We start from the raw sequence: 13279 nt of genomic DNA on the forward strand, positions 1-13279 counted from the left end.
CATGTATACGGATTATGCAATGCAGATAAACAAGCATATATGTGAAGGCATTACATGTGGTATAACTTTCCACTGTGACCCCGATAATATCGGGGTTCAGGAGTGAAAGTTGTCAATGTAATACTTCATTAGCAAAGTTGCAATGCTTCAGGTGCTGAAATACACTGTAGTGGTATCATAAATCCCATTCCATAGCATGTTGGGAATTCTATGATGCCATTAGCGAGAGTCAGAATCAATCCTTGATGAGTCCCAATGACCAAGGTGGCAGAGCATTTAAACATCCTTGGTCACCCAAGACGCCAACTGGATCATTCCGCTTCTGGTGCCCGGTAGCAGGACATGATATCGTAGTGACGTCATAAACTGTGTCTGAACAACAACGTAGTTATGATCAGAAAATAAAAGCAGATTGAGAACAGGAGAAAGTTGACATAAGAGCAGAAGTCAAACGTAGAGGAAACTCCAACATACAAGGAGAAGGAAGACAAGCAGACACATATACTGCTATAAAAATGGTCACCGACGTAGAAAGGTTGCAGACAAAACATGACATGTCACATGGGGTGGGTGAAAAGGGACAAGCAAAAGGAGTAACAAAGTGACTGAACAAAAGAACAACGATGACAAAGAAAACAGAGGAAGTCAAATGAACACGCATGAGATAACAAGGACACAAGGAGTAGAGGAGGAGGAGAGACGATTGTGGGAAAAAGTCTCACATAAAGTTCTTAGAACCAGGTGTTCTCAGTGTAAAGTGACCCTATGACGTGAGACTTACACCTCCACTTTCAGGAGTCTCTGCAGAGAGGACTGGACCCAGGTGTGAACTCTCGGAACCCTCATGATAATCCTTGTACACATACTCATAGTCCAGTCCGACTGTTGGATTTTCCTCCTCACCAGTCACATACTCCTCTATGAAAGCATCACTACCTTTCACAGCCGTAGAAGGATCTTGTTCCTTTTCCTTCCAGAGGGGCAAATAAGGTAAGAATGAAACAAAGGAAAGAGAAATAGGAAGAAAGTATAGAATCAAAAGGCATTAAACAAAGATCTAGAAGTATAAGTGGACCAAGTCTGGAGAAGGATGGGAGTGAGCGTCATTTTAAATCCTAGTTTCTGACATTGTCAGGACCCTTTGCATCCACCACTAACCAGAAGACCTTGTCACAGAATACGCAAACCCGTAGATGTTATTAAAGTATCACTTCTTAGGTGGTGACCTAATATTTACAAATATCTAAATGGAAACTGGACATATGAAATATGAATAGGGGTGGGGCAGGGGACCGAAAGCAGCAGAAGGGCTAATGTAGAAAAATATTCAGTGAGTAGCTTAAAATGCTTCACAGTTTAAAGACAAGACCTAAGATTCTGATGTATCTGTATTGCCAATTCTAACTGTAAAAAGTGGGGTCTCTTTGTGAGGAGCCAGTGGTTACCTGTGGTGATTGTGGTACTGCCTTGGTGGGTTCCTCATCCCAAAACTCATAAACTTCCTCTTCTTGTGGTGGTGCAGTATAATCGGGGCTCTGCTCTAACAGAGTGGGCTCAGGGGTCATGATCGGTTCAGAAGTAAGGGAAGGGTCCTTGGTAACCACAGTGGATAAGGATGTTGAAGAATGCACAGGAGGAGTGAAGCATGAAGAAATAGTAATAAAGGACAATAGGAAAGGAGGAAGTCAGGATGATATAACAAACAAAGGCCAGGGCGAAGAAAATGAAAATAATAAAGTAAAGGTTCAGATTTAGAGGAAAGGTGAAGTGAGAGAAGAGAACAAGAGAAAATGGCAGGCATTAGTATGTTATCAACTTACTCCTCTTGTTTGAGGAGAATAAAGTTCTTTCCCATCACAAATTCACTCAGACATGTCATTATCAGCTCACTTAGCAAGATAGGGTGCGTCTGATAATGAATGCCATGGTGAATGTTTTAATGTGACGATTGCCCATCCATGAATGGGTGGAAAGTTGCGATGCATTCATTCATGTACTCGATGTAACACAACAGTTACACAAACAGCAAAAGAGAGGCCTCTGGAGAAACAGAACATCACAAGAAATGGTAACAGTTTAATACACAATGAGAGTAATTGACAAGAACCTGACCATTTGGCTTGGTTTTCAAATACATATCTATACGTATCTATAGTTAGCACTTTTTTTTTAAATATGTACCCCATTCCGAATTGATGGTCTGATGCAACAGTGTTTTCTGCTTATGAGCAGAGGCCTCTCCTTTTGCATGAAAAACAATGAATGAGCTCCAAGCTTGGAGCAGCAAGCACGGAGCAGGTTACTATGAGAAAGACACATTGCAAAATAAGGACAAGCAAATATCAATAACAACTCCACATAGACCACCCATATCCCTTGAAACAAAAAGTATTGGGATCATGGGAGCGTTGAGGGGGGGAGGGTGTCATGTATGTCAGATCATGCCCCTGGGATCTGCATACTTTGTTTTTTTGCTCTACCTGCTGGTAACCATTCCCCACGTTCCTCTTCTTGGCGCCAGTCAGTTTTTTCTTGGGTTGGGCTTTGCCCACAGAATTTTTCACAGAGGTGTTTCGCTTTGCTGGGGCTTTGCCCACAACACCTTTTTTCGGCTTGCCGGTACTCTTGGCCGGAGGAGGCACTTTTGGCTTCGACTTGGTTGGTGGCTTTGTTTTTTTGGCTTTGTTTTTCTGCCAGTGGCCATGGCAGGTATGATAGTAAGGAGGACATGGGGGTTTTCAGGGCAAGTAGTGACAACGAAGGACATGTGGCACACAGACAAAATAATGGATTGGAGAGAAAGAGAGAGAGAGAAACAGTCATGAATAAAACATATGATGAATAGATGATGTTCCGAGGATGCAAGAACTAGGTGTCGCCCAGCAAGGAAACGTAAGGGGAGTACTCTCTGTTCCATCCAAACAATTACTACAAGGATCCCTCCTGACACTAGATGCGTGGAGTAGGTATTTCTAATGATACTATAGAACAATATATGCTGCCATAAAAAGGTAAGGTAAATTGAACTTGACGAATACAAACTTAAAATATAAACAACCCAACAAAAAGAGAAGCGTTTTCTAGTTTCAATTTACTTAGAACTGTGTCATATTGTGTGACATTGGGGTTTTGCAGAAGATATGGCTCATCCACATTTCCCACTAATTCAAGTTTACAAAGAACCCAGTAGTCTCCAAACTCATAATAAATGTTACATGAGGTCTGGAGAGTCCAGCAAATTGAGCCCTAGAAAACACTGCCTTTTATACCAAAAAATAAAATAAAGAAAAAATATAATTCAACACAGAAATAAATGTTTGGACACACACACACACACACACACACACACACACACACACACACACACACAATAAAAAAATATAGACAAAAATGGAAGTTATGATGAAAATGCATCATGGGGTATGAAAATGAAACATATGGCTGAAACACATTCAAAGATGGATATTCAATAGGCCAAAATATAGCTAAAAGTACAGTAATTCTATATTGATATAGACAAATGAAGAGGTAACTGTGGTACTTATGCTTGTGAATACATTAGGACACAGGTTCTCAAACTCGGTCCTCAGGACCCCACACGGTGCATGTTTTGCAGGTCTCCTCACAGAATCACAAGTGACATAATTAGCTCCACCTGTAGACCTTTTAAAATGTGTCAGTGAGTAATTAATACACCTGTGCACCTGCTGGGTTACCTGCAAAACATGCACTGTGTGGGGTACTGAGGACCGAGTTTGAGAACCACTGCAGTAGGAAACAAATGTGGAAGAAGAAGTTTTAAATAAGTTAGGAGTTACAAGTATAAAACAGTTAATTTGAATATTAATAAAGAGATGCATGTGGATACAGGAAATGGGATTATTATTAATATATGATTCTTTTTATGTAAAAAATGGACATGGGAATATTATAAAATTAGGAGATCTGTGAGGATAGAGGACATGGAAATATTAATAATTCATGAGATTTGTGAGGATAGGGGAAACGGGAATATTAATAAATAAGATTTATGGGGCTATAGAAATATGACTATTAATAAAAACATTACATGGAAAGAGCAAACAGAAATATTATTAAAAATGGAGATTTATGTGGAATGAGAATAAAGAAATATCTGTGAAAACAGGAATTTCAATTTTGATGAATGAGCCGATTTATGTGGGTAATATAAATATTATTAATAAACAAAGAAATATAATTTAATTCTTGATATTGGAATATTAATTAATTAGGACATTTTTGTGAATACTGATATAATAGATTTATGTGGCAATAGGGGAATAAGTTAAGAATCAGGAAAATAAGATTTTAAGTAATAAACAGAGAGTGCCAATATTAATACAGAAATAGAAAATGTGCATATTAATAAATGTGAAAACATGAAATGTGAATAGCAATAAATAGGGGAAAAGAATGAGGAGATGTATGATAATACATGAAATAGAAACATAGAAAATAAGGAGATTAATGTGAAAAAATGAAATGTGAATATTAATAGTTGAGATTTATGTGGCTAAAGAAAATTGGGAGATTAATAAATGCATAGATTTAAGTGAACACATGAAATGGAAATATTAAGAAATTAAGAAATGTTTGTGGATACAGAAATATGAATATTAATAAATGAGGAAATGTATGTATAAACAGATAAATATATTAAGAAATAAGAAAATAATATTTTAATATGAGAAAACAGGAAATAATAATAAATAAGAACACATGAAATGTAAATATTTATAAATAAGGAAAAATGAAATGTGAATATTAATAAATAGAGGTATGCATGAATAGACAGGATATATGAATACATAAATGAAGGAACAAGATGATTACTGTCATGGGAAGTGTACATTTAAAAAAATGAGGGTCTGATATGAATATTAATAGACAGGGTGAAATGAAACATGAATATTAAAAAATGATTGTGTATGGAAAATAATAAATTGGTAAAACACAATGTAAATATAAATAAGTGAGGGGGTATGAATTATAATAAAGAAGGTAATGAATGGAATTATTAATAAAAGGTTAAGATGCAGGATACAATGTGTAAACTTGAAATGTGAATACTCAAAAATGAGGAGATTAGGACATTCTGAATAAATGATTGGACCAGAAAATAGGAATAATAGCAAATTAAGAAGATGCATGAGGACACTACAAGTTGTAAATATTAGTAAATGAGGAGATTTATGTGAATACTTGTAATGGAAATCTAAAAAAAAAATAAGGAGTTTTCTTATGAAATCAGGAAATATTAATATTAATAATTGAGGAGATTTATGTGGATAAAGAAAATTTGGATATTAATAAAAAGGTAAATTATGTGAAAACAGGAAACGGAAAATAAATAAATTAGATATCTGTTTAAACAGGAAATTATAATATTAGTACTTGAGTATATTTTGGTGAATACAGAAAATGAGAATATTAATATATTACAAAATGTATTTGTATACAGAAATATTGATATTAATAAATGAGATTTATGTGTAACCATGGTAATAAATTAAGAAACAAGAAAAGAGTATTTTAAGATGAGTAGATGGGAAATAATAATAATATTAAAATCCAAAATTGAATAAATGAGGGCATTATAAATATCTATATTAATATATAGATTATCATGAAATGTAAATATTAATATTTAGGGGGTATGCATTTTAATAATTGCAGTACATAAAATGTGAATACTGATAAATGAGGGGGATATGAATAATAATAAAAGATGTAACATGAAATGGGAATATTAATACAGGATGACATGCAAGATACAATGCGCAATCCTGAAGTGTGTATACATAATTATAAATGGAGAGATGAATTTTGAAATCAGAAAATATTATTATGAATAAATGAATAATACCAAATAAAAACATGCACACGGACACTGGGATATGTATTGGTTTTCTCATATTAATTAACGAGAAAACCAGGAAATTCAATTAATAATGAAAGAACACTTTGAAATGAGATATGAAGTTTGATATAAATGAAAACAACACATAGGTGCAACAAGACATAAATGTGTTTTATGCAAAAAAAAAACCACAAAAACCACACAACATGATGTTTACAGAACAGCACATTTCACAAACACGAACATATTACACAGACAAACCAACAGGTATCTGCTGCTGACTGAAATAGTTGGTGATGGGTGATGGGAACCTGCTTTGCTCTTAAAACACTTTATTAAATATTAATTATTGCCTTTTCTATAACATGGAACACTTTTGTAATCCTGACCCACATTCCTGGCTGGGCAGCCTCCAGTTATCAGTTACACATGCCGAATGGAATGAGATGGAGTGAACATGACACCAGGATGCACAAACGGACACATCCACTGGTTACCTGCTCAACTGCGCCCCCTTCAGGGGCACTTGCAGTAGGCGGGGCAGGCGTCCCTTCCTCCTTATTGTCATAATAGTACGGATACTCGTAATACTCCACCTCTTCCTCTGCATACTACATTGTGGCAGGAGGGGGAGAGAGTGTTAAGCATAGGGAGAAGAGGAGACAGATGTAGCTCTGAATCATTAAGAGATTGAGAAAAGACTGAGTATTGGAGCAGTGGAACGTCACAAGGAGCCCAAGTCTTCTTCATGCCTCTATTTATTCTTCTTACAAGTTATTATTTATTAACAATCGCTTATATAGTGCACACATATTCTGCAGCGCTTTACAGAAAATCTTTTGTTCATTCACATCATGTAGATGAGTATTCTAAGTAATAAACATTTTTTATGGAGCCTTCCAATTATGTTCGCAACTTCTTGAAGTTTAGATTCATTGTTGAAGACAAGGGCCCCTGCTCGTTACAATGCCATCCTCAGGAAGCAGGTATTACATTCTACTAAATCTAATAACACCGTAAATTTACCATGAGCCATAATGAGAAGAAAATAGAAGCCTGGGACTGGTAATTGGAGGGTAATGGTAAGGAGTAGCAGGTAGTAAAACTGTTATTTTTAATGCGCTTACTGATTAATATGGGGTGGAGTATGCAGAGATTATACAGGATTACTAGGTTTCCCATTCCAGGAGGGCTTGTTCACATATAAATCCTGGTCAGGTATCAACGGTAGCATCACAGGGATTGCTGAGCCCTACAAAATTATGTACACTCTTTTTTCCCAATAGGGTATATAAAAACAGACCAAGTGATCTGGGGAGGAAATACAATTGGGTGAATAAGCTCATACATTGAGCATTTCAACAAATAATGAATTGTGCTTCACCAAAATAATTTCCAAAACTATTCCTATGCTCTTGGCATGTGTAATGACGGGATTAAAGAAAGTTATTTGTATTTTAGGTTTTACATTTTTTATTGATTTTCCTCTTAGGCATAGATGGACTTTTTTATTTTATTTTTTTAGCTTTTTCCACTATTACGCCTATGTAAGTATTAGAGGGGTATTCCACCTTCAAGTGGCTTTAATATATCAGTTTGTCCTTTCCCCAAAGCAACTTTTACAAAAATACCTTTATATCATCCAAAGGGATTTCCTTTCATACCCCCCAGCCCCATTTTCTAATGCAGAAAATTGATGGGTCCAAGTCAAGCATAACTAATAGAGCTAAAGTTGCAAAAGTGAAATTTAGGAACCTAAAAGTCATCTGAAAGTAACAATCGCCTTAAGCGTTCGTGTTAATGTGGACAGCTGTACATGTGCGCCATTAAGATGTCCCCGAAGTTTGGATCAACAGCATGAGTGTGAGACATAGGCCTTGGGGCAATTAGTGGATCCCTCCAGATTAAGGAAGGTAGCCCCAAGGGCCCAGAGACAGTCCATACTTACATCTTGCCTGGTGTTAGGGTCCTGCGCTTGGGGTGTGTTGAGTTGAGCAGAGTCACAGTTCGGACTGTAGTGTTCACAGTAGTCATAAGCTGCCTGTGCATTATTTGCTACAAGTAGTTGTTGAATGTCACCCTTGGGAAAAACAAGAGAAAGTAATTACACAACAGGAAGTGACAATGATAAATGTGGCGTCGTGGAATCCTGGTTTGCGCCACATCCCTCCAAGGGGAATGCTGGTGTTTGACAGTGACATCAAATGGCAGCACATGGATGGTTACTATTGTCTGTTAGTCGGCGACTAGCAAACTACAGAACCTACACAAAGGGGTCAATTCAATTTGCCGACAGTTGAATAGTGCCAGGAATTAGTTCCTGGTGCTATTCAATACAGAGCCATGTGACATTTAATTGTTGGTATTTCTTCTCGCATCCCCGGGGGGGTGCAGAAATCCGACAAAAGTGCTAGCACGCAGCCGGCACGATGCCGATTCTGTCGGGAATCAGCATTGTGCCAGGCAGTTAAGTCGGAGAATGCCCGTTCTCCCAACAAATCAACCTGTTAAGTCCGGTAGAACAGGCATTCGCCGACTTAACATTGTGCAGAATTGAATAGCGCCTGGAGCTACTCAACTGTCAGCAAATTGAATTGACCCCAATGTTCACTAAACAGATATGGGGCAACGTGTCCATAAATAAATCATTATCGGTAAATCGTTCCCCACCACAAATTTAGGAGGCTAGTAGTTAGGATTGTGTAAGGCAGTAATATTTCTATGATGTTGCGCATTTCAGAACAAAATAAAATGAATGACAAACTGGAATGATATTCTGATGTGAATAGATTGTATTTATGAATTCCCCATTTGCTGCATCGATAATAAGCGGACATGCTTTTAATTAGTTATGGTGTGTATTATCTATACTAATAGAATAAGAATGTTGTGTCTGTAGGTTTGTTCCAAGTTGGCGCAATATCTATTGAACTCATTTTCATGAAAACTGTATCGTTTTGTAGAGAAAACTCCTCGAAATAACCTTTTGCATAGTCCACAGACTATCCTCATTTAAAAGACGTTAACAGAAAATTATAGTCCCATTTGGTCATCAACGAAAGCAATGATTGTGTATTATTATAGTTTATATCATCATTGAAATAGAAGAATATTGGTGCCTTTGCATGTTCTAAAATATAAGAAAGATCGCCCTCTTGTGGTAAAATTAGTTCTTTACAACTAATGCAATTTAAAGTTCATCTTTATTGCCATTATTATCATCATCATTGCTCCCTCTAGTGGAAACCATGGGTAATAACAGCTTTAGCAGGTTATTTGGCATATCATAGCTTCTTTAGACGCTGCTCAACAGAATGATGTTTATCGCTGCTGTTGTCAACATGTATTGTAAATTAATGGTGAAGCTTAACATTTAAGGGGACATTGTATCAAACCACAGAAGGAGATAAAGTGGAGAAGTCGCCAATAGCAACCAGTCAGCTAATAATAGTCATTTTTTTAGACTGTGCTAGAGAGATGATAGCTAAAAGATGAGTAATTGCTATGGGCAACTTCTCCAGTTTATCTCTCTCTTTAGTTTGATACATCTCCCACTAAAGGTTAATTATTTAATAGATCGACTGAACAAGATTAGCGCTCTTAGAGCAGTTAGGGAATCATTTATCAGTGAGTGAAAAAATTCATTGTGTATGATAAATGGGGCTTCATCCAATCAGCTTCTGTCCTGTGTTCAGCTTTGAAGCCCTCATAGACATATCTTCTGCGGTCCCACTATGTTGCATTTGGGGGATACTTAATATTTGTGGGTACCCCCGAAAACACCCACAAAACATTACTTGATAAATAGGCCCCTTAGACTTACTGATACACATAAATTATGATCACATCAAGATTAATGGTCCCAACAGTCAAGACAAAGATACCATGGTTGCAACAGCTCCCTCTGGTGGATGCATAATTCAATTACAAATGTGTTGCTATTAAGGTCACATAATGACATAGTAGGCTGGACTAATATTCATTACAAACTTGTCTAATAACTAACAAATAACCATAAATTCATGCACATAAGGTTGAGATTCTCCAAGCATTCTAAAGAGTGGAGAAGTGGGGAAGTGAAGAAGTTGCGCATAGCAACCAATCATCTTTTACCTATCATTTTATAGAACATACTTGATATATGCTAGCTAGAAGAACTTCTCCTCCTGTCCTCTTTATAAGGTTTGATACATTTCCCCCATAGTGCCTGTAACCTTGGGGGTCAGTCTCTTAAGTATGAAGGGCTATCGCAGGCCCAGCTGGAGATGACGTAAGAGCACCCTCTCCTTACCTCAAATGATTCCTCATCCAGAATACGTGTTCCAAATACAGTGATCCCTTTCGTGTCCACAACGGGCTTGTTTCCACGGCGCAGTGGCTTTGTGATCTTCTTCTTACAGTCCAGGATTAATGTCACTGTCTTCTTCTGCACACTCAGAGCGATGCGATGCACCCTGATGCAACAGTAAGAGAAGAGCACAGTATGAGGAGACCAGGAGACAAAAGACAAAGCAGTAGAGAGACAAAAGGAAGAGAGGATGTTGGGAAGCCGGTATGTTGGGGCAGTATGGAGGAAGTGACAGTTGGAAGACACGGGGGAAGTAAGGGTCTGACACTGAGGTGGAAGCAGGTGCAAAGTTACTTCTTTTTTTCCCCTTACTCCCAACTCAGAACCAGCCTCTAAATGAGGATGTGATTTTGGGGTGAAGCCACAATAGTAAGATTCATATTTACTGACTTTCCATCGGCCAGATTGACCCCGCTGAATATTGGATAGTCCTCAGGAGCCGGTTTCCCACTCTGATCTTCATACAGAAATACAGGAGAGCGCCCCAACTCTATCCCAAGCTGCTGGACTCCCTGCTCGTTGTATATGGACAGGAGGAAAGCCTGCAGTCCGCTCTTGGCCCGGACCAGTGCCATGATAGAAAAGTCCTCTGGGAATTTACCTGCATGATGACAGAGTGTTAGTTCTGCTGACCAGAGCTCTCCCCACCCTCTCCCTGCATCCTGAGAACGTGGCTGGTACCTGGAAAGAGCTGCCGCGTGGGGGCGCTGATCTGGGCTTGCTTGGATATCTTGTAGGCAACATCTCCACCGGTGCTAGAACGACGGGACGGGCACAGGCTAGAGATCTTCTTTACACCCTCAGGTTGTGTGTTCAATTGAAGGCCCTTTAATACATCGATGGGGTCAGCTATGGGGAGAGGTTACACGTAAGGTTATCATCTGAGGGATGAACAGCAGTACAGGGGGGTAAAGTGTGTTTGGCAAAATTCAAAAATAAAAAAATGGGGTGGTGAATGGATCATCTGATCTTCAAGCGCTGCCACCGCTGATATCACCAAACCGGCAATATGCTGGGCTGGAGATGACAGTGTGAAGGGCCCTGAGGCGGGTTGCACCCGGGAATCACCCATGTACGACTCCCAGGTGCGACCCGCCAACGGGGTGAAAGGGATATTACTGCTGTGAGTCCTTCATATTTCCTGGCTTGTGAATAGAAAAGCAACCTGGTAACTAGTATATACCACAAACAGTATAACAGATCTATAATTGGTAATAGTATAATAGCACACACAGCATAACAGCGTTATATGTGGACTCTGGGTAATAGTATAATACCACACACAGTATAACAGAGCTATATGTGGACTCCAGGTAATAGTATAATACCACACACAGCATAACAGTGGTATATGTGGACTCTGGGTAATAGTATAATACCATACACAGTATAACAGCATCAGGGGCGGATTGGGAACAAAAAGCGGCCCTGGAAAATATTGTACTAGTGGCCCCACATGGGCAGCACCAGAGATGTAAGGTCTAGCCATGGGCCATGGCAGCAGCACCCTTCCCCCAAGACTTTCCAGATAGTGGGCATGTCCAGCATCAAGGGGAAGTTAAACGGAAATACAATTAAATATTATGAGCACATTATATGATACACCTTCAGCATTTAGGAAACTATATCATTCTTTAGAAATATATATTTTCTTGCTTATTACACCAACCGCGTATCCCAATCACTATTCACTCAATCTTATATGTCCGCCAAGCAGGCAGACAGAGCCTACACTAGATCATCTGCAATCACAGGCTAAGTGGCAAAGTCATTTTCATATATGCAAATTATTTTGCATCTTATTCATTATGTCTATAAAAAGGTAGAGATGAGCGCCTGAAATTTTTCGGGTTTTGTGTTTTGGTTTTGGGTTCGGTTCCGCGGCCGTGTTTTGGGTTCGAACGCGTTTTGGCAAAACCTCACCGAATTATTTTTGTCGGATTCGGGTGTGTTTTGGATTCGGGTGTTTTTTTCAAAAAACCCTAAAAAACAGCTTAAATCATAGAATTTGGGGGTAATTTTGATCCCAAAGTATTATTAACCTCAAAAAACATAATTTACACTCATTTTCAGCCTATTCTGAACACATCACACCTCACAATATTATTTTTAGTCCTAAAATTTGCACCGAGGTCGCTGTGTGAGTAAGATAAGCGACCCTAGTGGCCGACACAAACACCGGGCCCATCTAGGAGTGGCACTGCAGTGTCACGCAGGATGTCCCTTCCAAAAAACCCTCCCCAAACAGCACATGACGCAAAGAAAAAAAGAGGCGCAATGAGGTAGCTGACTGTGTGAGAAAGATAAGCGACCCTAGTGGCCGACACAAACACCGGGCCCATCTAGGAGTGGCACTGCAGTGTCACGCAGGATGTCCCTTCCAAAAAACCCTCCCCAAACAGCACATGACGCAAAGAAAAAAAGAGGCGCAATGAGGTAGCTGTGTGAGAAAGATAAGCGACCCTAGTGGCCGACACAAACACCGGGCCCATCTAGGAGTGGCACTGCAGTGTCACGCAGGATGTCCCTTCCAAAAAACCCTCCCCAAACAGCACATGACGCAAAGAAAAAAAGAGGCGCAATGAGGTAGCTGTGTGAGTAAGATTAGCGACCCTAGTGGCCGACACAAACACCGGGCCCATCTAGGAGTGGCACTGCAGTGTCACGCAGGATGGCCCTTCCAAAAAACCCTCCCCAAACAGCACATGACGCAAAGAAAAAAAGAGGCGCAATGAGGTAGCTGACTGTGTGAGTAAGATTAGCGACCCTAGTGGCCGACACAAACACCGGGCACATCTAGGAGTGGCACTGCAGTGTCACGCAGGATGTCCCTTCCAAAAAACCCTCCCCAAACAGCACATGACGCAAAGAAAAAAAGAGGCGCAATGAGGTAGCTGTGTGAGTAAGATTAGCGACCCTAGTGGCCGACACAAACACCGGGCCCATCTAGGAGTGGCACTGCAGTGTCACGCAGGATGTCCCTTCCAAAAAACCCTCCCCAATCAGCACATGATGCAAAGAAAAAGAAAAGAAAAAAGAGGTGCAAGATG

The 13279-nt window shown here is 39.3% G+C and overlaps 1 protein-coding gene across 6 annotated transcripts in view; it reads right to left on the reverse strand.

The window, feature by feature from the left end:
* COL11A2 (collagen type XI alpha 2 chain) overlaps positions 1-13279 on the reverse strand; it is a 168232-nt gene that overhangs the window by 72775 nt on the left and 82178 nt on the right. Inside the window, exons 2-9 of one of the 6 annotated variants that reach the window (XM_063938232.1) lie at positions 10911-11078; positions 10620-10830; positions 10173-10335; positions 7830-7961; positions 6379-6492; positions 2481-2690; positions 1446-1592; positions 782-970 (exon numbers count right to left, since the gene is read on the reverse strand). In XM_063938232.1, coding sequence (XP_063794302.1) covers positions 782-970; positions 1446-1592; positions 2481-2690; positions 6379-6492; positions 7830-7961; positions 10173-10335; positions 10620-10830; positions 10911-11078 — 1334 coding nt within the window. The remainder of the gene's footprint in view (positions 1-781; positions 971-1445; positions 1593-2480; positions 2691-6378; positions 6493-7829; positions 7962-10172; positions 10336-10619; positions 10831-10910; positions 11079-13279) is intronic. The other 5 variants (XM_063938233.1, XM_063938234.1, XM_063938235.1 and 2 more) reach the window with 5 other exon arrangements.

Source organism: Pseudophryne corroboree, chromosome 8 (genome assembly GCF_028390025.1).
Source record: "Pseudophryne corroboree isolate aPseCor3 chromosome 8, aPseCor3.hap2, whole genome shotgun sequence".
In the NCBI taxonomy this organism is placed as follows: domain Eukaryota; kingdom Metazoa; phylum Chordata; class Amphibia; order Anura; family Myobatrachidae; genus Pseudophryne; species Pseudophryne corroboree.